The 25,677-nt window shown below is 56.4% G+C and overlaps 3 protein-coding genes across 4 annotated transcripts; all 3 read left to right on the top strand.

Moving 5' to 3' along the window:
• On the top strand, positions 1-6,013 carry GRWD1 (glutamate-rich WD repeat containing 1). The gene is made up of 7 exons (XM_012643174.1): positions 1-345; positions 541-658; positions 829-994; positions 3,077-3,290; positions 3,428-3,570; positions 3,800-3,997; positions 5,087-6,013. Exons 1-7 carry the CDS (start codon positions 159-161, stop codon positions 5,402-5,404), a joined length of 1,344 nt encoding a protein of 447 aa, XP_012498628.1. The 5' UTR covers positions 1-158; the 3' UTR covers positions 5,405-6,013.
• Positions 6,014-7,668: 1,655 nt separating this feature from the next.
• KCNJ14 (potassium channel, inwardly rectifying subfamily J, member 14) lies at positions 7,669-15,127 on the top strand. Its single transcript, XM_012643173.1, has 3 exons — positions 7,669-8,022; positions 10,822-11,584; positions 13,227-15,127. The coding sequence occupies exons 2-3, from the start codon at positions 10,877-10,879 to the stop codon at positions 13,821-13,823; spliced, it is 1,305 nt and encodes a 434-aa protein (XP_012498627.1). The 5' UTR covers positions 7,669-8,022; positions 10,822-10,876; the 3' UTR covers positions 13,824-15,127.
• Positions 15,128-17,308: 2,181 nt separating this feature from the next.
• CYTH2 (cytohesin 2) lies at positions 17,309-25,677 on the top strand. Of its 2 annotated transcripts, none has more exons than XM_012643171.1 (12): positions 17,309-17,620; positions 18,430-18,577; positions 18,687-18,753; positions 19,809-19,927; positions 20,759-20,839; positions 21,326-21,438; positions 21,631-21,779; positions 22,255-22,366; positions 24,833-24,909; positions 25,004-25,075; positions 25,159-25,313; positions 25,415-25,677. In XM_012643171.1, the coding sequence occupies exons 1-12, from the start codon at positions 17,602-17,604 to the stop codon at positions 25,500-25,502; spliced, it is 1,200 nt and encodes a 399-aa protein (XP_012498625.1). In that variant the 5' UTR covers positions 17,309-17,601; the 3' UTR covers positions 25,503-25,677. The 2 variants fall into 2 exon arrangements, with proteins under 2 accessions (XP_012498625.1, XP_012498626.1); XM_012643172.1 differs by having other exon boundaries at positions 17,451-17,611; positions 22,255-22,367; positions 24,831-24,909.

Raw genomic sequence — 25,677 nt, 5'->3', positions numbered from 1 at the left:
TGACGACGTTACCTTAGCTCTCCTTCCCTCTCCTCCCACCGTCCTCTCTAATTGGTGGTCCGAGGAGGTTTCCAAGGTAACCGCGCAGTGGAGCGAATTCATTAGATGGAAAGCTAAACCCGGAAGTGACGCTCTTACATTGCGCCAGCGGTGAGAAGATGGCGGCGCGCAAGGGTCGGCGGCGCACGTGTGAAACCGGGGAACCCATGGAGGCCCAGTCTGGCGACACAGGTTCCACGGGCTCAGCCCAGGTCTACCTGCCCGGTCGAGGACCGCCGCTGCGCGAAGGGGAGGAGCTGGTCATGGACGAGGAGGCCTATGTGCTGTACCACCGAGCGCAGACTGGTAGGGCTGTGGGCTCGGACTCCTGGATCTTGAAGGGGGGCAGTCCTGAGCCTTTAACATAAGAGGCGCTCAGGAAGAGAAGGCTGGGGTCTAAGAGAGGTGATGTCACGCTGGAGACGATCGATCCCTGAGGGAGGTGAGAGTTGAGATCTCTGTGTCCCATCCTAACTCTTAAACCCCTCCTTCCGTCCTCAGGCGCTCCTTGTCTTAGCTTTGACATAGTCCGAGATCACCTGGGAGACAACCGGACAGAGCTTCCTCTTACGCTTTACCTATGTGCTGGGACGCAGGCGGAGAGTGCCCAGAGCAACAGGTGGGTGAGACCCGAGGCTTTCCCAGGATGAGGAGTCCGAGACCTCAGAACCCAGAATAGGGCTTCCAGTTTTGCCTCTCCCAGACCCAGGAATCTGGGTTTCCAGCCGCCTCCCTTCTCCTTGAGGATCCTGGCATCCAGTGTTTTTCTCACCCCACACTTTTTCCCAGACTCATGATACTTCGGATGCACAATCTGCATGGCACAAAGCTCCCACCCTCAGAAGGCAGTGATGAAGAGGAAGAGGAGGAAGAAGATGAAGAGGACGAAGAAGAGCGGAAGCCTCAGCTGGAGCTGGCCATGGTGCCCCACTATGGTGGCATCAACCGAGTTCGGGTACATATGGTCCCAAGAGCCTGCTTTGAATTCTCTGGAGCACACCTTACCCACCTGCTATGTTCATACCTCTCCCAGAGCCTTCTCATGCCCTTCAACTTTTAGAAAAAAACTTGTCACATCATAGTTTTGTATGTTCTATCTTTTTTTTTTTTTTGGAGACGGAGTCTTACAGGTAAAGCGCAGTGTCATCATCACAGCTCACAGCAACCTCAAACTCCTGGGCTCAAGCGATCCTTCTGCCTCAGCCTCCTGAGTAGCTGGGACTACAGGCACGCACACCACCATGCCCGGCTAATTTTTCTATTTTTTGTAGAGATGGGGTCTTGCTCTTGCTCAGGCTGGTCTCGCACTCCTGAGCTCAAACGATCCTCCTACCTCTGCTTCCCAGAGTGCTAGGATTACAGGCGTGAGCCACCTCGCCTGGCCTATATTTTAACTATTATGATTAGTTGTCATTATATGCTATGTACTGCTTTAGATTATAAGGATAGTTTTTACGTTCTTCATTCTTCTCTTTGGTAAAATGGTGAGGGTTATAAAACTCGATGGGGTTGATATGAGTATAAAACAAAATAACTTATAGTGCCTAGAACAGCACCTGGTTGTAACATGAGATTTGTGCCTTTCGTTATATTATTACTTAGGAACTGTTTGGGGTTGTGGATTTTCTTTGTTTTTTGCTTTGGAGTTAAAGTATCTTTTGACCAGGTAGATGTGTGAATAAAACAAGGTGGTGTATGAGTGCACTGAGAGCGGCACTTGGCTCATAGCTGTTCTGTGTGTTTCTATTAAGTTATAATTACTGTGTTTCAGGGCTATTCTAGGCCCTGAGGATTTGACAGGAGGGAAAAGGTCTCTGGCTCCATGAACTCACATGCTAGTGGGGGAAGGGAACAAGAAGAAACTAAGTAAATGTGTAGTATGTCAAAAGGTGCTGAGTGTTGTGGAGAAAAAGTAAAATGAAGCTGTATAAGGGGATTAGGGTGTTCCTGGGGTAGAGTTGCTATTTTAAATAGTGCGGTTAGGGGAGTATTTGATGATAAAGTGCCATTTGAACAGAGACCCACAGGTAGTGAGGCCGGGAGCCAAGGCTACCTGTGGGAAACACATTTGCAGGCAAAGGACACACAAGTTCAAAGGCCCTGGGGTGAACTTGGCATGTTTGAGGAGTTTCAAGGGAAGCTAGGGAGTCCGGTGTGTCTGGAACAGAATGAACAGGGCGGAGGTGGGAAATGACAAGAGTTGGAGGATGCGCACAGAGGAGAAATATTGTTTAGGGCCTGGGCTTTTACTTGGGAGAAAGTGGGAGCCACTGTAGAGTTTACAGCCAAGGAAAGACAGGGTCTGGCTTTTGTTGTAAAGGGATCCCTATGGCTGCCATATTGAGAATCAGTTTTGGGGACGCAAGGGCAGAAGGATAGAGCCCTGTTAGGAGGCTGTTACGGTAATTCAGGAGAAGGGTGACATTATTAGTAGCTTGAGTGACAGCAGTAGAGGTAAAGAGAAGGGGGCGGAAGTGTGTGTTTTTAGTGTAGCTGGTATAAATGTTGGGCGTGAGGAAGAAGAGATAAGACAGGAATGAATTGTAGTTTGGGGTCTGAGGTAGGGAACATGGGGAGGAGTTGTAGGTGGCAATTAAGAGCTGCTTATGTTTGAATGGTCAGTGCAGTAAGAGTCTGGAGTTCAGGAGAGAGGTCAGGGCTGGGGGATACTGGACACCTTGAGGCTGGATGAGATCTCCTAGTGAGCAAAACGTACAGAGGCAGAGAGATCCGAGGGCTGGTGGGAATTGCACCCTCCATTTCCAGACATCTTGGAGCTTTGTCCTCCCCCCCTACCTACTCCACCACCACCCCCCTCCCCTCGCCCCACATACCTAATGTGGAGAGTCGTGCCAGTTACCAAGCTGGTCTTGCAGGCTGTGGTTTCCTTCCCACAGAGGTTTCTGGGACCTGTAGTCCCAGCCCTGGGAGATCTGTGGAACCACAGTTCTTGTTCTCAGGGATGGGGGAAGCTTGCGGTCACCAGCCTGAGCCTCCTATCCCCGCACTTCACACATCCTTCCCCCTTCCCCTGCAGGTGTCATGGCTGGGCGAGGAGCCTGTGGCTGCAGTATGGTCAGAGAAGGGCCAGGTGGAGGTGTTTGCTCTGCGGCGGCTCCTACAGGTGGTAGAGGACCCCCAGGCCCTGGCAACCTTCCTCCGGGACGAGCAGGCTCGAGTGAAGCCCATCTTCTCCTTCTCTGGCCACATGGGTGAGGGCTTCGCCCTTGACTGGTCCTGTCGAGTGCCTGGTGAGTGTCTGGGGCCTGCGTGTGGCCGTGGGAGGCGGGAAGGAGCGGGGCTGCAGCAAGGGCGGGTGCTTGGGCTGCAAGAGGAGAGTGAGCTGTGGCCAGGTAGGACAAAATCGTCTCCTGACTGCCTTTCCCAGGTCGCCTGCTCACCGGTGACTGTCAAAAGAACATCCATCTCTGGACACCTACAGATGGCGGCTCCTGGCACGTGGACCAGCGGCCATTTGTGGGCCACACGAGCTCTGTGGAGGACCTGCAGTGGTCACCGACTGAGGACACAGTGAGGGAGGGCTGGGGGCCTGGACGCCTAGGTCTGATGGGTAACGGGTTAGGGACCTAGAGTCCTGGGTCTGAGGGAAGAGGGTGCTGGGGGCCTGTTAGAGATTCAGTTTTCAGGCCAAGTCCTAGCAAGGGAGACACTGAAAGAGAGGGTAGCCCCCCAACTAGTTCCAGGTCTTCACCCTGGGGTCGGGGGTACATCTGGGTTACTCAGACTCCACCTTGCCCAGGTGTTCGCCTCCTGCTCAGCTGACGCTTCCATTCGCATCTGGGACATCCGAGCAGCCCCCAGCAAAGCCTGTATGCTCACCACGGCCACCGCCCACAATGGGGATGTCAACGTGATCAGCTGGAGCCGCCGGGAGCCCTTCCTGCTCAGTGGCGGGGATGACGGGGCCCTTAAGGTCTGGGACCTTCGGCAGTTCAAGGTATTTTCCCACCTGGACGCTTGGGGGCTAGAGAAGCTACGGATCTCAGCAGCCACTGGGATTTTTAGGTCTTTCCTTCCTTAAATGGTTTTATACAACCAGAGCTGGGAAAAAGCCCTTAGAACCAGAGTTTAGCCTCCTCATGGTACAGATGAGGTCATTCACTCCACCAGGTGAACAGACGACAAGAGATGGAAGACGCTGGGGGGCAGCGGAGACTACAACGCCACCTGTGCGGCGGCCAGACTAGGGGCTTCAGGGAGTTGTAGTTTGTCTCATTAGTGGATTTATAGAACCAGCTGAGAATCGAGCCCAGCGCACTCATTGCAGGAGAGGATTGAGGTGCAGAAAAGACAGGAGCAGATGTGACGTAACAGCCAAGCTAAGAGTTGACCTTGTAGAGCTGAGCTGAGAGGAGAAATTGCAGCCTCTGGTATTGCTCTGGACAAAGCCATAACTTCATATGGCTTCCTGGGGCGCCAGGATGTGACCTTTTATTCCCTCCTCCAGCATAATTGGTTCTATAGAATCAGCCCTGAGGAAGGTTCCAGAGATGGATTGCAGCCCCCTGGCCCAGCAGGTCATGGGCTCGGCGGATTGACATTGGCACTTTGGAGCTGCTCCTCCCAATCAGAGAGACTTTGGTTCCCAGTGGAGCCTTTGCTTTAGTAAAAGTGCTGTCGTTCTTTGTGGTTCTTTGGCTTGGCTGCCTCTGGAGCTTCTGGGAGTCGTGCTTTTGTTCCCTTTAAGGCCTTTGTAGAATCCGCTGGGAGAACCATTAGAGAACCACCCCCTCCTTTTATAGGAGAGGAAACTGAGAAACGCCCAGGGTAGAGCAGGGGTGGGGATTTAATGACCTGAGCCAAAAGGGGCATCTTTGCAGGCGAAACCACAATTCCCAGCAGCCCCTGGGACAGTCAGCCTCATTACAGCTGGATTTTGCCTTTTGTGGACTAGGCTTGTGGGGGCTTAAGGGGTGGAGCCCTGGTTGAACCCTGAGGCTGGAGAGGGCTGGGGGACTCTGCCTGGGTCCCCCCGGGGGTCAGGCTGAGGTGTTCAGAGCCCCTCACGCCCATCCTTTCCCCATAGTCTGGCTCTCCTGTGGCTACCTTCAAGCAGCACGTGGCCCCTGTGACCTCTGTTGAGTGGCACCCCCAGGACAGTGGGGTCTTCGCAGCCTCGGGCGCAGACAACCAGGTCACACAGTGGGACCTGGCGGTGGAGCGGGACCCTGAGGCCGGCGACGCAGAGGCCGAGCCCGGGCTGGCCGACCTGCCCCAGCAGCTGCTGTTCGTGCACCAGGGCGAGACCGACCTGAAGGAGCTGCACTGGCACCCGCAGTGCCCCGGGCTGCTGGTCAGCACGGCCCTGTCCGGCTTCACCGTCTTCCGCACCATCAGCGTCTGAGGCGGCCCGGCGCTCCGCCCCCACCTTCCGCTTGGGGACAGAGGTTGAAGTTGGTTCCCCTGGAAGGGGTTCATTCAGGTCTGTTGACTGCCCCCCGCCAACCCCAAAAGAAGGGCTTGGCGTGGACCGCTGTCTGCCGTGACGGATTCTGTCCCACGTCCTGTTCTCTAACAGCACCGGCTTGGTCCGGTGACCCTGCCCACCAAAGGGCTCGTTTGACCGTGGCTCTGTGAACCCACTGCCACCCAGAGACTCGGCTCAGCCAGTGACCCCCGTCAGAGGACGTGGTTCGCCCGATACGACCTGTGTGTAGGTGGACTTTTGTCCACTGTGACGCCTGGCTTGACCCTTCGGCTATCTGCTCTGGGACCCAGTTTCGGATGCTGGATCCCCAGGGATCCGCAGGCCTTGGCAGTGGCTGGATCACATTTGAGGTGTGGGCTCCTCAGACGCGGTGTGGTTCTGCCCCTTGTCTTCCTGCCTGCTGGCTTTGGCCGGGATTTCCCAGTGGGGGCTGCGTGGGCCCCTCCCCTCCCCCCAGGATGCAGGAGGGGCTGTTCAGGGAGGAAGATCGGGGCTCCTGAGGGGCAATAAAGGACCAGAACGAGGCTGGAATCGCGTGTGAGACTCTGGTCCTTCGGCCACATCCCTGTGGGGAACCTGGGGGCTGAGGCAGGAATTCAGCACCCAGCTGTCCCTGGGCCACTAGGCTGGGGCAGGCCACTGCGAGTCCCGTGCAATCCAAGCCTCAACCCACTGGGTGCCTCTTGTTCTCCTTTCTCTAAATTTCATTCCATCTGGAATTCACTCTGGCTCAGTGAAAGGGTACCTCCTCCTGTGCCCCCCAACTTATCAAAGCTTCATCTCGGGAGGAGCCAGGGAGGCCCCTTTCCTCCTTCCCTCCATTGCTTTCCCCTTTACCACTATCTCACGTTTGTCTCTGTTCCCTAGTCTGTGTCACTGCTCTTTCTGTGTCCTCATCTTCCGCTGTCTCCTGTGTCCCTGCCCCCGTCTCTGTCTCTCTCTTCCGCCACTGTCTCATCCAGCCTGCCTGGGCTGCGGCCCAGCCGGCCTGGCCGTCCTCCCTGGCTCCCCCTCTGCGGCGCTGAGCTGGCCCCACCCCCGCCCCCTCCGGCCGGCCTCTGATCCGCCTGTGCACTCAGAGGTCGGCACCCGCACGAGGCCCCTGGGCCCAGGGACGGACCACAGCCCCTCTCGGCACCCACAGAGGCATCATCCCCTCAGCCCTAGCAGAGGAGCCCCCAGCGGAGGGCATGGGGGTGGGCCGCCCCACCAGGTACGTGCCCCATGCAAGGTCCAGGGCCTGAGCCGTATACCGCCTCCCTCCTGCCGCCGCCCCCATCCTCCCCTGCGTAAGACCAGCTGGGGCCACCTCTGCCCCGACATCCCTGTGTCCTCAATTCGCCCCCTCAGGGAGGCCCTCAGTGACAGACTCCAGTCCCAGAAGAATCCCCCCACCCCACCCCCTCCCTTCCTTTCAAAGAGCCTGTTTCTCATCTCGGACTCTTCCGTCTCGCTCTGTCTTCACAATTCCATCTCCCCGCCTCCTTCCGTTTCTCAAGACCCGATCTCCAATTCTCTTTTCCCCAACTGCTCTTTAGTCTGCCTGTCTCTTCTCTGTGCCCTGTCCCCTCTGGGTCTCTAGTCTTCCCCCCATCTCTGTCCCCCTCTCTCTCTGGGTATCTGTCTCTGTCTCTCTGGGTCTCTGTCTCTCTCTGGTCTCTGTCCCCCTCTCTGGGTCTCTGTCTCTCTCTGGTCTCTGTCCCCCTCTCTGGGTCTCTGTCTCTCTCTGGTCTCTGTCCCCCCCCCGGGTCTCTGTCCCCTCTCTCTCTGAGTCTCTGTCCTCCTCCTCCTGGGTCTGTGTTCCCCAACTCTACGTTGCTGTTCCCTTTGAGAGTCTTGGTACTTCTCTTTCCTGGGGCTCCCTCTCCTCCCGCCCATCTCCGAGTCTCCCTGTCTTTCTGCAGTCTTTCCCCCACAGCCCTCTCCTGTCACTCTGCTCTCCAGCCTGCTGTCCAGACCACATTGCTAGGTGGGGAGTAGAACATCCTGGTTTCAGGGAAAGAGTATGAGAATGTGTGTGAATTTGGCGGGGAGGAGGTTGGGGCTTGGGGCGGGGCTTCCTGGCCTCAGATTAGACAGTGACTTTGACACAAAGTTGATGCACCTTAAGCCCCATGTCTCCTTTATATGGAAACATTAAGCTGCTCTCGCAGGTCAGGCGGAGGATGGGGGGGAGGACTTCAGGCTCCGGATCCTTTTCCCTCCCATCCTGCCTTTGCCAGGGAAGGGGGGTGGCCTGAGCCCAAGTGGCATTCGCCAGCCTGGGAGCTGGGCCATGTGGGGCACACACAGCCCCCCGGGAGGTGAAGGTCCCCGTCGGTTCTGTGGCACGGACACAGTCAGGTCTGCGTCTCAGGGCTGGGGCGGGACCCGAGGATTTAGGAGACAGTCCTGGGAAGGGCAGGCTCAGCACCCAAGCCGGCATCCCACCCCGGCACTGTGTGGGGCTGGCCAGGTCCCGGCTCTCTCTGAACCTGTTTCCCGAGTGTGAAAGGGATGATGATCTTGACCTCCCTACGTCCTGAGCAGTCAAGGTGAGCAGTGGGGGCTGGTGGAGTCCGGTGGGGGGACTGAATGCTCCAGGAGCCCATCAAGAGGCCTGGCACATAGTAGGTGCTCAGGAAACAGGAGCGAGCTCGATAAGGGTGGTTCAGTCCTCGGGCTTAGGTGCCTGAGAGGCCGGGACAGGAGTCCAGGTTTTGCTCCTCCCCTCCCAGCTGAGGGACCTGAGGCAAGGGACTAATCTCAGGGCCTCAGTTGGCTTTTCTGTGAAAAGCAAAGTCCCCATGTCAAAGGGCTGCAGTTAGAGGTGGGCAGTGATACAAGAGGGCCAGCCTGGGGTGGGGGCAAAGGCTGGGTCAGCGTCCCGCCCACCTCCCCTCGCCCAGTTACTGGAGTGGTTCCCGAGAGGTGGGACCAGTGCAGAGTGGGGTTTCCAGGCTGGAGAAGGGCTGCAGGTATAGAGGCTGCGTCCTGGATTCTGACCTCAAACCCGCCCCCTTTTTTGGGGGGAGAACGATCTCTAACAGGATTGTTGAGGGTGAGGAAAGAGTCAAGGTTGGGGGTCCATTGTGGGTGCTGGACACAGCCAGGCTCGGCCACTCTGACCGGAGCCTCAGCTTTGCCTCTGTCCAACAGTCCTAATAAACCCCCACATGGCAGGGCTGTGAGGGTGGCCATGGGCAGCGGGTGCGGGAGCCCCACTGGTGCTAGACTTGACATTGACTAATAGTCCTCTCACTGGAGGGAGTGTCCCAGGCCCTGCCAAGAAGCCCACAAGGATCCCGAGGACCTGGTTCAGCAGGCACCTTGTCCATGGGTGCTTGGTAAATATGGGTGGAATTGATATGCAAACTGTTTAACCCCTCATACTGCTTGTCCTAGCCCCGCCAGGTCCTGGAAGTCCTCCCACCACAGGGCCAAGTGTTAGACTTGCAGTTGCTGGAGAGCGATGAGGTCTGCAGGTCCATGCCCAGCCCCTTCCTCCTTTCCTCCACCCTGCCAGGCTGCTGGGATTCCCTCCATTTCACAGATGAGACAACTGAGGCTCAGGAAGGGGTGTGACCTGTCCCTGGTCACACAGCTAGTCAGTGGCTCAACAATTTGGGTCTCTGGAAAAAGAACCCAGGGATCTCACGGCACACGGTGGGCCAGCAACAGAGCCAGGATTAGACCCTGGGTCAGTATGGTAAGAAGGCCCTTCCTGACCTTGATGAAGTCCCAATTTCCCCATTTTACAGCTGAGGAAACTAAGGCTCAGAAAGAGCTGCCCAAGATCAGAGGGCCTGTTTTATTTCCTTGTTTATTTTATAATCGATTCCCTGACATATAATTCGCATAGCGCACAATTCACTCATTAAAGTGTACAATTCAACGGTCTTTAGTATGTTCACGGTTGCACAACCATCACAATTAATTTTAGAATATTCTCATCACCGCAAAAAGAAACCCCACGTCCCGGCTATCCCTTCCCAACCACCCCATTTCCCCAGCGTTAGGCAACCACGAGTCTACTTTCTCAATTTATAGATTTGCCTGTTCTGGGCATTTCATATAAATGGAGTATACAGTAGGTGCTCTTTTGTGACTGGCATCTTTCACTCAGCATCACGTTTTCAGGGTTTATCCATGCTGCTGCATGTATGGATAGTTCATTTCTCTTCACTGTCAAATAGTGTGCATTGGCTGAACATACCACATTTTATGTCTCCATTTACCAGCTGATGGATATTTGGGTTTCCACCCTTTGGCTATTGTAAGTAACGTTGCTGTGAACATTTGTGTACTAGTCTTTCTGAGGACATTTGTTTTCATTTCTCTTGGGTTCATATGTAGGAGTGGAATTGCTGGATGACACGGTATCTCTATGTCTAACCATTTCGCAACTGCCGGGCAGGTCACCGCAGCAGCTGCAATTCTACTTTCCCACCAGCAGTGGTGGGTGCCAATTTCTCCACATTTTCACCAAGGCTTGTTATTGTCTGTTTTTTTATTATCACCATCCTAAGTGAGTGTAAAGTAGTATCTCATTGTGGTTTTTGATTTGCATTTCCCTGATGGCTAATGATGTTAAAGTATCTTTTCATGGGCTTTTTGGCCATTTGTATACCTTCTTTGGAGAAATGTCTGTACAGCTCCTTTGCCCACTTTTAAAGTGGGTTGTCTTTTTATTATTGAGTTGCAAGGCCTCCTTATGTATTGTAGATGCAAGTTCCTTATCGGATATATGGTTTGCAACTACAGTATTTTCTCCCACCGGCCATTGTCTTTTCGCTTTCTTGATAGTGTCCTTTGAAGCACAACAGTTTTTCAATTTTGATGAAATTCAATTTATCTGCCCTTTTTTCCTCTGTTGCTTTCTGAGCCTGTTTTCCAACCATAGCTGACCTCAGAGCCCTGGCTCATCTCTCCATGCTGACTCCTTGCTGAGAAGCAGTTACACTTTTGTGGTTATGGGCACGGACTGTGGAGCCGGCCTGCCAGCCTTCCAATCCCAGTTTACTTAGCTGTGATCTTAGGTGACATCTTACCTCACAGGCTTGCTCTGAGGCTCAAATATGTAAATTCATGTAAAGTGCTTACAGCAGTGCCTAAACTGTATAAACAGTATAATTTATATAACAAATCATACATTTAATACAATTTAGTATTGTTTTTGTCGTTGCAATACAATTATCTCCCATAGTATTATTGCCGTTGATACTGTACTCTTCGAACTTGGAAGGTGAGTATAGTTGACAGATGAGGCCACTAAGGCCCTCAGAGAGCATGCCTAGCCCACGAGGCCCGCCATTCACGGCACCCCTGACGTTCATGCTTGTTTCTTGTCCCAGCAGGTTGGGGGCGCCCGCCCCCCACTAGGCCAAGTGGAGGGGGTCCCTCCGCCCAATGGGCCTGGCCAGGGCCCTACGCCGCCTGAGCGGCGTCCTGGAGTCCGGTGACAGCCGGGCCGGCGATGAGGAGGAGGCTGGGCCGGGGCTCTGCCGCAACGGGTGGGCACCGGCGTTGACGCCGGTGGGCCGGCGCCGCGGACGCTTCGTCAAGAAGGACGGGCACTGCAACGTGCGCTTCGTGAACCTGGGCGGCCAGGGCGCGCGCTACCTGAGCGACCTGTTCACCACGTGCGTGGACGTGCGCTGGCGCTGGATGTGCCTGCTCTTCTCCTGCTCCTTCCTCGCCTCCTGGCTGCTCTTCGGCCTGGCCTTCTGGCTCATCGCCTCGCTGCACGGCGACCTGGCCGCCCCGCCGCCGCCGGCGCCCTGCTTCTCCCAGGTGGCCAGCTTCCTGGCCGCCTTCCTCTTCGCGCTGGAGACGCAGACGTCCATCGGCTACGGCGTGCGCAGCGTCACCGAGGAGTGCCCGGCCGCCGTGGCCGCCGTGGTGCTGCAGTGCATCGCCGGCTGCGTGCTCGACGCCTTCGTCGTGGGCGCCGTCATGGCCAAGATGGCCAAGCCCAAGAAGCGCAACGAGACTCTCGTCTTCAGCGAGAACGCGGTGGTGGCGCTGCGCGACCACCGCCTCTGCCTCATGTGGCGCGTCGGCAACCTGCGCCGCAGCCACCTGGTCGAGGCCCACGTGCGGGCCCAGCTGCTGCAGGTGCAGTGGGGAAGCTGGGAAGGGCCCTGGGCAGGGTTGGGCGAGGGCCCTGGGGCATGTGGGAGATGTGGGCCTGGGGCCAGCAGCCTGCGGGTGGTGCCTGAGCACTTGCAGGACATGCAAGCCCAGGAGAGAGGTCTGGACTTGACACATAACGAGCTTCCTGCGGCTTGATGGACCCCCTATGGAATTGTGGGGAATCTAGACCTGAGAGGACCACGCCTGGCCCGAACACGCTCTGGACTACAATCCCCAGGGGCCTTTGGGTCATGAGCAGTACCCAAAACGGGGTGGTCTGAGGAGATGTAGTTTTGCGAGTGGTGGCGCCTGCGTGACCTTTCCATGGCTCAGGTTTGCAATTCTCAGAAGACACCATGGCACAGATGGTGGCCTAGGACTTGAGGCCAGGCCCCTGTGGGATTGTGGGAGATGTAGTCCCCACCATGGAGTGCGGCTCACACCTGCAGAGCTGTGGAACACAATCCTCCAGGCCTCTAGGCACCGGGTCCTGCAGCGTCTGTGGGAGACTTCCATTCCCCACCCCAGTGGCCCAGTCTGTCCCGCCAGCCTCCTGCCATCTCGGAACGGGGTGGGGGTTGCAAAACAGTCTTGAATTGTAGCTTCTTGGCAACAAAACAATCTACACTTCCCACCAGCCCCTGGGGAAGCAGCTCCCCTTAGTGTTCCTAATACTGTAGTCAAATTGCTCAAACATCTCTGTTCTCAACAAACTCTGGAGCAGCAGCTGCCCTTGCCCAAGTACAGACACTTAAGAGTTCTGGGCTGAGGCTGGACTTTGGGGAGAGGGAGGATGGGGGATGGTGAGAACTACAACTTCCAGCAGCCTCTGGGCTTCCTCTACATGGGGCTCCCAGAGACAGTTGCAAGAGAATAGGTGCCCACCTTCCACCTCTGTCTCCCGCCTCACTTTAGACACCGGGATTCATGACCAGGAGGGACACTGCCTCTTGCAAAAGTCTGTGGGGCAGTGACTTGGGCTGGGAGGTGGGTATGGAGCCAGTGGGTAGGTGGGGCAAAACCAATGCCACCCCTTGACCCCCCCCCCCCCCCCCCCCCACGGGGTGGAGGGGCTCGTATTTGGTGTGGGGATAGCTCAGGGGCTAGCCTGAGGCCGTGGTGGAGTATAGGGTGTTGGACCTAGATTGTCCTTTTTCCTCCTTATTGTCATCCTGGTTTATCTTTCTCTGGCCATATATTGAAAGCCATTTTTTATCCCTCTCCTCTTTCTTCAATTCCTGGCTGGATGTCTTCCTTATCTTCTGTTTTCTCTCTGTCTTGCTGATTTCTGTGCCTCTATGCCAATATCACTCTGTCTGTCTGTCTCTCTCCCTCTCCCCTCTGGGTTTCTATCCCCCAAATCTCTCTGGGACTCTGTCCCTCCCTTTTTCTGGGCCTCCATCCTCCCCTCCCTGGGGCTCCGGCCCCTCTCCCTTTGGGTCTCTGTGCCCTCCCTGTGTCTCTGTCTCCCTGTCTCTCTGAATCCCTGTTCTCACCCTGCCCCTCTCCACTGCTGGTCTTTGCTCTCTTCTTTCTCTGCATGTCTATTCCTTTCTCTCACTCTCTGTCTGCTCATCTCTGTGCTCCCTGCTCTCTGTCTTCGGCTCCTTGCCTTTTTCTGCAGCCCCGAGTGACCCCGGAGGGTGAGTACATCCCACTGGACCACCAGGATGTGGATGTGGGCTTTGATGGAGGTACCGATCGCATCTTCCTTGTGTCTCCCATCACCATCGTACATGAGATCGACTCTTCCAGTCCTCTGTATGAGCTAGGACGTGCCGAGCTGGCCCGAGCAGACTTCGAGCTGGTGGTCATTCTCGAGGGAATGGTTGAGGCCACCGCCATGACCACACAGTGTCGCTCATCCTACCTCCCTGGTGAGCTGCTCTGGGGCCATCGTTTTGAGCCAGTTCTCTTCCAACGTGGCTCCCAGTATGAGGTTGACTACCGTCACTTCCATCGCACTTACGAAGTCCCAGGGACACCTGTCTGCAGCGCCAAGGAGCTGGACGAACGGGCAGAGCGGGCTTCCCAAAGCCCCAAATCTAGCTTCCCTGGCTCTCTGGCTGCATTTTGTTATGAGAATGAACTTGCTCTGAGCTGCTTCCAGGAGGAAGATGAGGAAGAGGAGGCCGAGGAGGGGAATGGGATGGAGACAGAAGATGGGACCGCTAGCCCCCGAGTTCTCACACCAACCCTGGCGCTGACCCTGCCCCCGTGATGCAAGCTGATGTCCCCTTCCCTGTTTGTGCTCCCTCCCAGAGGTAGCAAGACGGAGAGATGGAGTCCTCTCCTGGGATTGGGGCCGGTGTTTCCCAAGACCGACAAGCCTGCTGGGTAAATGATCAGCTGGTGAGGTTCTGCCATGCCTGGTGGACTCACCATGGACAGACTGGACCTTAATTCCTCTGCTTCTGTGCTTCTTCCTGAGACCCCCTTATGAGCCCAATTCCTGAGTCTCACCAGAGCTGAGGGATCCAGAATTCTGGACCACCCAGGAGGCAAAGACTGATAGTTCTAGATTCCTCTACATGGTTGGGCCTGTGTTGTTGAGCAGGATCAGAAATCAATGGTATAGACCACCTCTGGAGGAGGAAGTCAGCAGTTCTTTAACAGTATCAGAGATCAGGAGTTTGTAGGTCTGGATTCACCTAAAATTCAAGGGCTATTGCTTCTCGATTCAGCCAACCAAGTAGCAAATCATTTGTTCTAAAGAGGGAAGGTTGTGGAACGCCCCCAAGTATTCAAGACCATCTTGATTGACCAAAGACAAGGAATGGTGACTGCAAGTCAAGAAAAGACCTGTGGTTCCAGAAATCCCAATAGTTGAGATTCTGTGAGTCTTGGTTGACCACAGAGACAAGCACTGGCGATTCTAGAACAGGTTTTATCTAGAGAGTTGAATTGCTCCAGAAACTAGACTTATGTTTCTAGAATGCACAAAACAATGGTGAGTTTGTGGTTTAAAACAGCTAAAGTGATAGACCAGGAGTTCTTTATATTAGATAACTCCAACTTCTGGTTATAGAGCATTCAGCTGAGGGGAATGAGCAGTGCTTCTGAATGATCCACAGGGTGGTGGTTTTTTTTTAAGTGCCATTCTAGAATGTCCAAAAGGAATCAGGATTCTGTGGCTCTAGCTTAATCAGAGTCAAGGAAGGAGTGGCCATTCTAGATGTCTGAGATTGCTGGTTCCAGTTAGCCCAATGGAGGTGAGAATCATGATGATTCTAGATGACTTCTTGTGCTTCTGTAATGCCAAAAGGAATTAAGGCTCCAGGGATCCAGAGTTTTCCATTACCAAAGCCTGGATGTTCTAGTTACCTGCAGGTAGACTGCTCAGCAGTTCTGGGAGGTGAACTCAGGACTTGATGAGCAGCATTTCTGGGCTGACCTAGAAGGTGAGGGTTCAGGTGAGACCCTGTAGGTCGCAGGGCTAATTAGTGGGCAAGGGAAGGGGGAGGCCCAAGGTTGGTGAGTCTAGAGTGTTCTGGAATCCTACACCTAGTGATGTGTGTCTGTTTCCTAAACATGTTATATTATACATATGTGTATTTTATATATATATATAATATAAATACAGATATCTATCTATTTTTTCCTCTGGTTCCTACAGCAGGGTTAGAAATGGAGCTCCAGCTGATTGGAATGGCATCTTTTTCAAGGATCAAGGAAGCTTTTCTGTAAATCCCAACTTTGCCCCAAGTTACTGTGTGACTTTGGGCCAATCACTGTCCTCCCTTTACCTCACTTTCCCCATCTATAAAAATGGGGCACTGGAACTTGAATCTCTCCGTGGGCCTTCCCAGCGGGACGATTTCTCACCCCACTGCGGGTGGGGTGGGGCTGCAAGTCCTAGGGATTTCCCAGCTTTCCCTGCTGCTGGATCACACAGCCTTCCAGGGGCAGCTGGAAGATGCTCTTGGAGGCTGGCTCTGAACTTGGGTGTTTGAATCACAGGGCAAGGGTAGCAAGGGCTGTGGCTAACAGCCATGGTCACCTCCTCCCTGGTCTAGCTTGGGGATCTGGGGAAGGAGGAGGTAGCCTTAAAATGCCAGGGATGGTCCTACTGTGGGAAAGTGGGTGTTTTTAGGGGGATACCTGTCCCCCAGATTAAAGAACTTGGAGCCCTAGTGGCTGTGTCTGTGTGTTTCTCAGGTATGGGTCTTTGGGCCTGGCCCCCTGCCCATATTGCCATCTACCTAAGTGCCCAGTAGGCTGGAAGCCAGCTGCAGAAGGAGCCAGTGCCAGGGAGGAAGACATGGTCTCACCCCTGTATTCCAGACCAAGGGCGGGCACTGCCATTGCCCATCAGCCTGCCCAAGTGCTGCATCAACCCAGGTCCCCCCTCTGGCGTCTCCATCTCCCTTTATCCTTCACAATCCCCCACGTAATAACCGGATGGGATTAATTAGCTGGCTGCCGTCCTAGCTCAGAGTGTCTGCGGTAGGGACTTGGACAATGGAAACAGAGGGCTGGGGAAGGGTGCTAAGTTGGAGGTGAAAGAGCAAGAAGGGGGTTCTGTTTGGAAGGAGGGGGTGGGGGCAGGGCTGGCACAGCCTCGGTCTCCATGGGGGAGGGCAGGACCTGGTCCACTCATAAAGGTCAGTGAAGGGATTAGAAGGCTCTGTGTCTAATCCAACGGCTTAACCAGGTCCTGGCCCCGAATCTATCCCCACCTGCCCAGCCCAGGGACAGCGAATGAGGACAAGGCCCAGACATCTTTAGCCCCCATTATGGCCTGCCTTTTTACAGGGGTTCCCCACTTCCCCATTCTGGCCAGGCCCAGAATCCCCTTTCCTTGCAAGTAATGGAAGAGAATCTGGGGAAGGGGAGAAGCCTCAGATGTGGGAGGACTTTGAAAGAAGGGAGGAGTTAAAGAAGAGCTAGAGTATGAGAGGACAGGGGAACATGAAGTGGGGTAGCGGGAGAGGAGGGGGGAATAGAGAGGTGGGAGGGCGCTGAGGAAAAGGGGGTTGTTGTGGAGGAGCATGCTGGGGAAAGGCAGAAGTCTTAGGAGGAGGATGGTAAGGTAAGAGGAGGAGTTAGTTGAATGAGGGAGGAGCCTGAGAGGCAGAAGGCACCAGGAAGGCGGCGCCTGTGCCTTTACAAAATTTGGCCTTCCGCTGTTGTCCTTTTCTCCATAACAGGTACCAAATAACATAGTATTTAGGAGGAAGAATAGGTCTTCTGTTTCACCGCTCCTTGACTCTGAAGAGGCCGAGGTGGATGGGGAGGTCATAGGAGGTGGTGAGGAAAGGGTTTGGAGATGGGGAGGGGGGGGCTGAGAGAAGGGGGAAGTACCCGGAGAAGGGAGGCAAAAGAAAGGCAGGCCAAAGCTGCTCCCCGTTGCATGGCAACATCTGCGGCCAAAAGCCAGAGTGGCTGGCCTAGGAGGTGTGGCTCACGAAAACAACCGACAGTTGCGTCCCCGCCCCCTGGCAACAAGGCCAACAAAGTACCGCCTCCTAGCAACGCATTAGTGGAGGCGGGGCTCGGTTGACCCAGTCTCATAGTGCCCAGAGCACTTGCACAGGCGCAGTCCTTTCGCTCTACATAGCTCCACCTCCATGCAACCCCTCTCTGAGGCTTCTCGTTGGAGGACACGTCTGTCAAATGCTTTCATTTGCCCCGGAGGCGGGGCCTGGCGCCTGGCCTGCACTCCGATTGGCCCCACAGGCCGTCTACTTCCTGTCGGACATGCCTACATCTGCTCCTTGTGCGCCTATTGGTCCTGGAGGATTACCCTGTGGTGTCAGGGGCGGAGCAGAGGAAAGGACCCACCGTGGATTGGACAGTGTCAAAAAGAGGGGCGGTCCCTACTGGCGGGGCGGTTGGGCGGCGAAGGCAGAGTCTTTTCAGCGCTGAGGACTGGCGCTGAGGAGGCGGCGGTGGCTCCCGGGGCGTTTGAGCGGGCTCACCCGAGCCCGCGGGCCAACGCGGATCCAGGCCCGACCGGCGGGACCGCCCCGGACTCCCCGCGGGCCTTCCTAGCCGCCATGGAGGACGGTGTGTATGGTAGGTCGGAGGGGCGGGGCCGGCTGGGAGCGGATAGAGCGTTTTCTGCTGAACGTTCCGCCGCGAACTTTCCCTCCCCGGGCGCTCCGCGCGGAGCCGTTCGTCCCCGTCGTAGCGTCGTTTTTGTGGGGCCCTGGACGGGCTTCCGGCGGGGCCCGAGAGCGGGGCGTTCCAGGCCATTGTTTGGGCTGAGCCTGTTTCCGGTGGCGGCGGGAGGGGGCGGGATGGAGCGCTGGAGGCAAGGCCGCGGCGGAACCATTCCCGCTGGAGGGGCGGAGCCCAGCGCCTGCCGGGGACCGGGGGGCGGGACTGGGGCAGGAATCTTGGGGGCTACAGAGATCCCGCCACGGGATCCCGCCCGGGCGGGGCGGGGGCCTTCGATGCCCTGCCCCGCTTTTCCAACTCTTACAAGCTGTCATCAGCTTCCCGGCCATAGTTTCTTTTCATGGACCCAGGAGTCTGGACACCCAGGCACCCAGCCACCTGGCTAGTAATGGAGTCAGAAAACCAAGGCCTTAGCCCCCTCCCAGGTAATGGACTCAGAAGTTCTGCCTCCTAGAGCACAGGCTCCCATTCTCTTCTCCCTCACACTCAAGAATCCGGGCCATAAGTGCCCTCCCCCAGGACTCAAGAGTCTAGAGCCCCAGCCCTTCCTCCTCTGGACTGAGGAATCCAGGTCCCCAGCCCCTCTTCCATCGGACATAGGAGGCCCATCCTCATTCTCCACCAGCTCTGTCCTCCCCCAGATTGCAGGAATCCTGCCTCCAAGCCCCCAGAACTGACTTCCAAACCTTGACTCTGGCCCCCAGAGCCCCCAGACCTGACCCCGGAGGAGCGGATGGAGCTGGAGAACATCCGGCGGCGGAAGCAGGAGCTGCTGGTGGAGATCCAGCGCCTGCGGGAGGAGCTCAGCGAAGCCATGAGTGAAGTGGAGGGTCTGGAGGCCAATGAGGGCAGGTGAGGGCCAAAGCTGAGAACTTGTGGGGCATGAGGCCGTCTGGGTCCAGAGATACCCAGATGTTGATCCTCCGCCCCCCAACCCCTACCTTGCTCTCTGCTCCTGCAGTAAGACCTTGCAGCGGAACCGGAAGATGGCAATGGGCAGGAAGAAGTTCAACATGGACCCCAAGAAGGTGCTTGAGGGCCACAGGGATGGGATCAACTGGGCAGACATTCAGGCAGGGAGTTCTGGCACCTCCAAGTTCCAGAAGTTTGGCGGTTACATATCTGTTCTAGGTAGACAGACTTGGTCCTAATCCCTGGATTCAAATGTTGACTGTCCATTTGTTCTGTGAACACTAACCAAGTGTTCCAGCCTCCTGACTTTTGCTGGTGTTATGTCCCCTGCCTGGAAGGTCTTCTTCCCCTTTCTACTTGTATTTCTGGATACACTTCTGGTCCCAAGAGGAGCTCGAATCTGGTAGAGGTTATGGACAAAGTGACATCCCCAAAGGAGGGTTGACAGTGCCATGACAGAGGAAGGTACCAGGGCTGTGGACACCCAGAGGAGGGAGCCTGGTGGAGTCAGGGAGGGCTTCCCTGAGGAGGAGACATTCAGATCAGGCTTGAAGGATGAGTTCGTGTTCACCAGGCAGAAGAAAGATGTTTGTTCAGTTGTTCACTTAACACCCGTTTTTCTGAGGCCTCTAGAGGGCCTGACCCTGTGCTGGGCAATGCTGGGATGCAGAGAAGAGTTAGACCCTACCCTGCTGTCAGGGAGCTCCTAGACACAGGTACCAAAATTCAAAGTGAGATATAGCAGTAACAGAGAGGTCTTCATAGCACAGAGGGAGCCAGAGAGGTCTCCATTCCAGCCTTGGGCTTAGTGTTCACAGCCTTTGAGGGACTGGCCTCTGCTAATAGTTTCTCACTTTATTCTTCTTGCCTGAAGCAATTGTAGTTTGTTCAGTCATTCAACAAACATTTATTGAGCACCTGTTCTTTGCGGGACCCTGTTCTCGATGCTGGAATTAACCAGGGAAAGGCAGAGGGAACATGCCATGAGGTGCAAAGGCCATGAGTTGGGAGGGATGGTATTTAAGGACCTGTCAGAAGCCTGAAAATGAAACCTGGCCCTGCTCTGTTAAGGGTGAGAGTGGTTTTGGATGCTGAGATTCCAGGGGAAGTTGCAGGGGAGGGGCAGTGGCTTTCTGGGCCTCAGCACTGAGACCTGGCCTCCACTCACCAGGGGATCCAGTTCTTGGTGGAGAATGAACTTCTGCAGAACACACCTGAGGAGATCGCCCGCTTCCTGTACAAGGGCGAGGGGCTGAACAAGACTGCCATCGGGGACTACCTGGGGGAGAGGTACGACCCCTACTCAGCTCCTGCTGGGCCCTTCCCCACTGCCCCCTACACCCGGCTTCTGCCCCCACACCGGCGGCTCCTGGATGGAGCAACCCTGCAGGCTCCCGGAGGAGAGGCCCTGATAGACCGGCCTTCCGCCTGGATTAGGACAGGATGGACAGGGGTCTGGGGGAGCCTGGGACCATCTGAGGGCATCTAGGGGGTATGGGGAGAAGCATCCATATATGTCTGAGAACAGTGGAGAACATCTGAGTGTTGTGGGACACGAGAACCATGGGTGGACGACGGCTGTTCATGGGAACTGTGGGGACAGCTGGGAAGTGTAGGGACCATTGGCAGGTAATCTAGGGGGCATGGGGCTCCCAAGGGCATCTAGGACTTGTGGGGGCCGTTTGGAAGTCTGGAGTACGTGGGACTGGGCATCATATTTTTGGGGACCATCTGGACATCTAGGGATCATAGGGACTTGTGGACATCTGGGATACATGGGAACTGTCTGTGGATGTGTGGGGACCGTGTCTGGACATCTCGGGAGCATGGGGATCATTTTGAGAGAGAGGTAACAGCGGGTGGCACACGTGTCTGCTGTGTTTCTTCCAACTCTACAAAGGTCAGCCAAACCAGGGTTCCCAAGACATACATTCCTCCAAAGAGCATGTTCTGAGCCTCCCGCCCCGGGGCCGGGCCTGTGACAGGGGCCAGGCAGGAAGGGCGCCCACTGCAGAGGGCAGCTGCAGCGCAGAGGGGGTGGCACAGCTTCTCAGTGCTCACCTCCTGTCCACTCCTACTCCATCCTCCTTCCTATGTGCGACTTTGTCTCTGTCCTCCCAGGGAAGAACTCAACCTGGCAGTGCTCCATGCGTTTGTGGATCTGCATGAGTTCACCGACCTCAATCTGGTGCAGGCCCTCAGGTGAGGGGGGTGGCGTTTGGAAGGGCAGGAATGTACCTGTTAGTCTCTCTTTGTTACAAGTGACAAACCCTACTCAAAACAGAAGCGAGCAAAAACAGAAGCAAAAGCCAGGGAGTCAATTTCCTCATGTAAACAAAAGTCCATGGGTAGATCCTCCTTTAGGCATAGCTGTATCTAGGTGCCCAGGTAGTGTCAGAAAGTCAACATACTCTGTCTTCTGTTGTGCTTGCCGCTGTGTTGGCATTGCTCTCTGCAGACCCTCCTTCTGCATGATAACAGAAGCCCCTGGCAACCACCAGACCTGTTTAGCAACCTTAGAAAGAAAAAGGCTGTTTCTGTGTAGGTCACCAGAAGTCCCATTGCTAGTTGTTTGTAGGCCGTAGGAGTGGTGAGCTATGTCACTGGCCAGTTTCTAACACGGCGACGGAGAGTGGGGAGGGGCTTTTGCCAGCCCTGGCATCTACACCCAGCCCCTCCCTAATCCAGGCAATTTCTGTGGAGCTTTCGCCTCCCTGGAGAGGCCCAGAAGATTGACCGGATGATGGAGGCCTTTGCCCAGCGATACTGCCTGTGCAACCCTGGGGTTTTCCAATCCACCGGTGGGTCCTGCGCTCCTGGGTCCTGGGGAGGAGAAGACTGGGGCCCAGACTCCTAGGGCGGACGGTGGAGGGGGCTGCTATTGCTGGGCCTGAGGGAGGAGGGGGCTGGGACGTGGGAGTCCTGCGTCCTGGGGAGGAGGGGGCTGAGGGCCCACACACCTGGGTCGTCACCACCTGACCTGTCTGGTGCAGACACGTGCTACGTGCTGTCTTTCGCCGTGATCATGCTGAACACCAGCCTTCACAATCCTAACGTCCGGGACAAGCCGGGCCTGGAGCGCTTTGTGGCCATGAACCGGGGCATCAACGAGGGCGGGGACCTGCCTGAGGAGCTGCTCAGGGTCAGGCCCCCTCTTCCCTGTGTCAGCCCTGTCCCTCTTCCTGCCACAGACAGCCCCGCCCTGTGGGTCTCCCAGTGCCTGAGCTGTCAGCCCAGAGTTGCTGCTCACTGTCCCCCGACGGGCGCTGTGATCACGCCAACTCGTGCATTTCTCTCTCTGCCTCCTTTGTCTCTCTCGGGGTCTGGCTCTCTTCTTGGTCTCTCGTCCTCCGACTTGTTCAGGGTCTGTGTTTCTCCATCTGTGTGTTACTCTGAGAACTTACTGGGCCCTTCCAGCTGTTCTCCATGCATCTTTTCTTTCCTCTCTTCTCTCCCTGAGGCTTTCTCCACTTCTCTGCCTTCCGCTTCCCCTCGTCCCCAGCCTGTCCCTCTCTCTTCCCCTGTGGGTCATCCCAGCCATGTTCTCACTGTCCTTCTAAGTAGCCCCAGGAGGGTCCCAGGGGCCTAGAATTGCTGACCTGGCCTTCGCCCTTCAGAACCTCTACGACAGCATCCGAAATGAGCCCTTCAAGATTCCTGAGGACGACGGGAACGACCTGACCCACACCTTCTTCAACCCGGACCGGGAGGGCTGGCTCCTAAAGCTGGGTACGTCCCCTCCTGGCCCCACTGGCCACCTCTGCAGGGGGAGGCCACTGGGCCTGGGCTCTGGACGCAGCTTCTGCACATACCTGCTGTGTGACCTGAGGCAAGTGGTTCCCCCTCTCTGAACCTCAGTTTTCACATCTGAAAAATGGGGCTGAAAACAAGATCAGGCTGGTGTGCTGTAGTAAGTGCTCCCTGACCCTTCTCTTTACCCACAAGTGTTTGCGGAGCCCTTCCTCTGTGCCCGGCGCTGATCTAGATGCAGAGAAGGCAGTGACAACCAGATAACAGGGCTTTTCTGGGATGGGAGAGTGTTCATTCAGGATGCTGTCCACTGCAGTTGAGAGAAAACCCAGGCCAAGGGGACTGAGCCCCTGGGGACCTGTTATCTCCCTTGGCAAGAACTCCCAGGGCCCAGGGCGGGCGTGACTCTGCTCTCCAAGGCTTGTGTCTGCCCCTCAGTCTCTCGGCTGCGTCACCAGGCCAGCAGCACGGTGGCTGTCCCAGGTGTTGCACCCTCCCCAGAACATCCCCCATCGGCAGAAAAGAGCCTGCACGAGTGAGGAAACCTGTCCCAGAGTCCCCCAGCGGCCTTGTCACCTGGGTGGATTGGCTCCTGGCTGGGGAGGGAATGATCTGGACTGGTTGAGATGAATCGGAAGTCCCGGCCAGAATAGTATGGGAGGCTGGGACCAGGCCTCCTCGTGACACGTGGCTCCGGCAAATTCAGGGTCAGCTAGCACGGGTCGTAGAGGAACATAGCATGGGGGGCCTTACTGTGACGACAGGTTGTTCCCAACCCTGGCTGCGCATGAGAGTCTTTGAAAACCACGGTGGCCAGGCCACAGACCCCAAAAGTCAGGATCTCAGGGGCAGGAGGGCCATCAGTCATTTTGAAAACTCCCCAGGTGCTTGCAATGTCTAGCCAAGTTTGAGAGCTGCTGGCCTGGCACCGTGCCTGGGGACAGGAGGTGCCCCTGCTTGTGAGATGTGAGTTGTAGTGGAGCCGCGGTGAACGGCTGCTCCAGTGTGACAGATGTGACGAGGAATCCCAGATTGGGGCAACAGTGGGGGCTTCCCCTGGCAGCAGGACAGCCCAGAGGAAGCTTCCAGCTCTGTGCAGGGGGTCAGGGCCAGCGCTCTCGTGGGGGTGCCAGCACAGGGCGGCTTTGGCTTCCCTCTGGGGCTCGGGGCTGCCCACGTGGAGCTGCGCTCTTAAAGCGGCGCTTCCACAGCAGGCACGCAGGTTTCCTGGCAAATACAAAACATGCACATCACCTTCCTGCCAACACCGCGGTGCGGGTCCCTGCATGGGATCGGGGTTCAGATTCCTCAGAGTCCAGGGGTGCGGCGAGTGGGCCGGAAGGAGAGGCGGGAATGGCAGCTGCACCAGAATGGCTCCCCGCGGCAGTTCTCCCCGTTTCCCGATGAGCCCTGGACTGGCTCAGCCCTGCACAAGAGGCACAGGACAGAGGCCTTGGTCTTGGAGCCATATCTGTGCCCTTCGTGGCAGTTAGAAAAAGGCACCCCTTTCTTAAAGAAATACAGGAAAGGGAATTTGTGATGGTCACGACTAAACAGTGGTGTCCACAAGACCCACTGTTACTGCTGTTTCTTCCCAGGCCTGCAGGGGAGCCAGAGCAGGTCATCTTGCCACAGGAAGGTGTGGGCCCAAGTGGGTCTCTAGGCTGGACTCCAGAGAGGGCAAGAGAGTGTCCCAAGGTCACACAGCCAGTTTGTGCTGGAGCAGAGATGAGCCCCCATGCCCACCTCAGGCCAAGGACTCGGGTTCTTGCCTTCTTCCTTGTGGGGGTGACTCCAGCATTTTCACCCTGGCAACGGAGGGCCCTCCTGGCCCAGGACAGGTCCTGGGGGTGGACACAAAGGGGTGTTCAGATCTGCCACAGCGGGGCTCAGGGTCCTTGGCCGGCCTGGAGGGGAGAGGCTCTGGCCACTCCTCATGTGGATGTAACTGGTTTTCTTCCCTCTCTCTCCCTCCCTCCCTTCTTCCCTCTCTGCCTGTTTCTCTCTCTGTCCCGCCCCTGCGCATTCCTTCCCCTGCCCACCCTATTCTGTTGCCTGCGGCTCTTGGGGGCCCCCATTCTTCCACCTTCCCTTCTGCACCTGGTCCTGCCTGCTTTCTCGCTGTCTGCCCCAGGAGGTAGGTACACAACCCATCCTGCCCCCCAACACTAGACAGGGAGGGGACGGGGAGGAGAGGGCTGGGGGCTCAGGCTCCTGGGCCTGGGCTGATAGGCTTAGGAAGTGTGGAGCCCAAGCTGGGGATGCACCGATTCCTGGGGCCCAAGCGCACCTGTCCCTGGCTTGTCTGTCTCTTTGCATGCCCTGGCTTCGTCCTAGGCCCTGAGAACCTCGCCTTTGCTGCTCTCGCTCTGCCTCTCCCCCTCCCTCCCAGAGGCCCCGTCCCCCCCGTTGAGCCCAGGCCCCCTCCCGCCCCTTCCCTTTCAGGGGGCCGGGTGAAGACATGGAAGCGGCGCTGGTTTATCCTCACGGACAACTGCCTCTACTACTTTGAGTACACGACGGTGAGGGTGGACCTGGGCTGCCCTCTGGGGTCCCGGGAGGAGGGGCTGGGGCGAAGATCTGGAAGTCTGAGTTCTGTCCAACATGCTTCCTCAGGACAAGGAGCCCCGAGGAATCATCCCCCTGGAGAATCTGAGCATCCGAGAGGTGGACGACCCTCGGAAACCGGTAAGACCCTCTCTACACCCCTCTTGCCAAGGGTGGGGGACTCCCATGTCCTCAGCTCTCCGTCCTCGCTCGTGTCTCCCCAGAACTGCTTTGAGCTTTACATCCCCAACAACAAGGGGCAGCTCATCAAAGCCTGCAAAACAGAGGCAGACGGCCGGGTGGTCGAGGGCAACCACATGGTGTATCGGATCTCGGCCCCCACGCAGGAGGAGAAGGACGAGTGGATCAAGTCCATCCAGTGAGCCTGAGCTCTGGAGTCCTGGGGACCTGGGCCTGAGGGAGGAGGGGCTGGAGCCTGGCCTCCTTGGCCCTCATCCTGGGATCCCTGCCTTTCCGCAGGGCGGCTGTGAGTGTGGACCCGTTCTACGAGATGCTGGCGGCGAGAAAGAAGCGGATTTCCATCAAGAAGAAGCAGGAGCAGCCCTGATCCCCTGCCCCCAACTCCGTTATTTATTAGGAGCTGCCCCGCCTGGGTGGCCGGACCCCTGGGCCTTGGGGCTGTGGATCATGGTTCCCCGTTTGGAAAAATCGCCATCTCTAGCTCCTCTCCTATTATTTGTAATTAACATGCTGTTGGTAATCTTATTAATTATTTCACCGCT

Source organism: Propithecus coquereli, unplaced genomic scaffold, assembly GCF_000956105.1.
Source record: "Propithecus coquereli isolate 6110/MARCELLA unplaced genomic scaffold, Pcoq_1.0 Scaffold193, whole genome shotgun sequence".
Classification (NCBI taxonomy): domain Eukaryota; kingdom Metazoa; phylum Chordata; class Mammalia; order Primates; family Indriidae; genus Propithecus; species Propithecus coquereli.
This window is presented reverse-complemented; position numbering and strand designations above follow the sequence as displayed.

Bases quoted from the DNA above. Each gene is read 5' to 3' on its own strand.
- KCNJ14 (XM_012643173.1), top strand. From the start codon at position 10,877: ATGGGCCTGGCCAGGGCCCTACGCCGCCTGAGCGGCGTCCTGGAGTCC. The intron at 11,585-13,226 runs GTGCAGTGGGGA...CTTTTTCTGCAG, and splicing joins TGCGGGCCCAGCTGCTGCAG to CCCCGAGTGACCCCGGAGGG.
- CYTH2 (XM_012643171.1), top strand. The intron at 24,910-25,003 runs GTGAGGGTGGAC...ATGCTTCCTCAG, and splicing joins ACTACTTTGAGTACACGACG to GACAAGGAGCCCCGAGGAAT. The intron at 25,076-25,158 runs GTAAGACCCTCT...GTGTCTCCCCAG, and splicing joins TGGACGACCCTCGGAAACCG to AACTGCTTTGAGCTTTACAT.
- GRWD1 (XM_012643174.1), top strand. From the start codon at position 159: ATGGCGGCGCGCAAGGGTCGGCGGCGCACGTGTGAAACCGGGGAACCC. The intron at 659-828 runs GTGGGTGAGACC...ACTTTTTCCCAG, and splicing joins GAGAGTGCCCAGAGCAACAG to ACTCATGATACTTCGGATGC. The intron at 3,291-3,427 runs GTGAGTGTCTGG...TGCCTTTCCCAG, and splicing joins CTGGTCCTGTCGAGTGCCTG to GTCGCCTGCTCACCGGTGAC.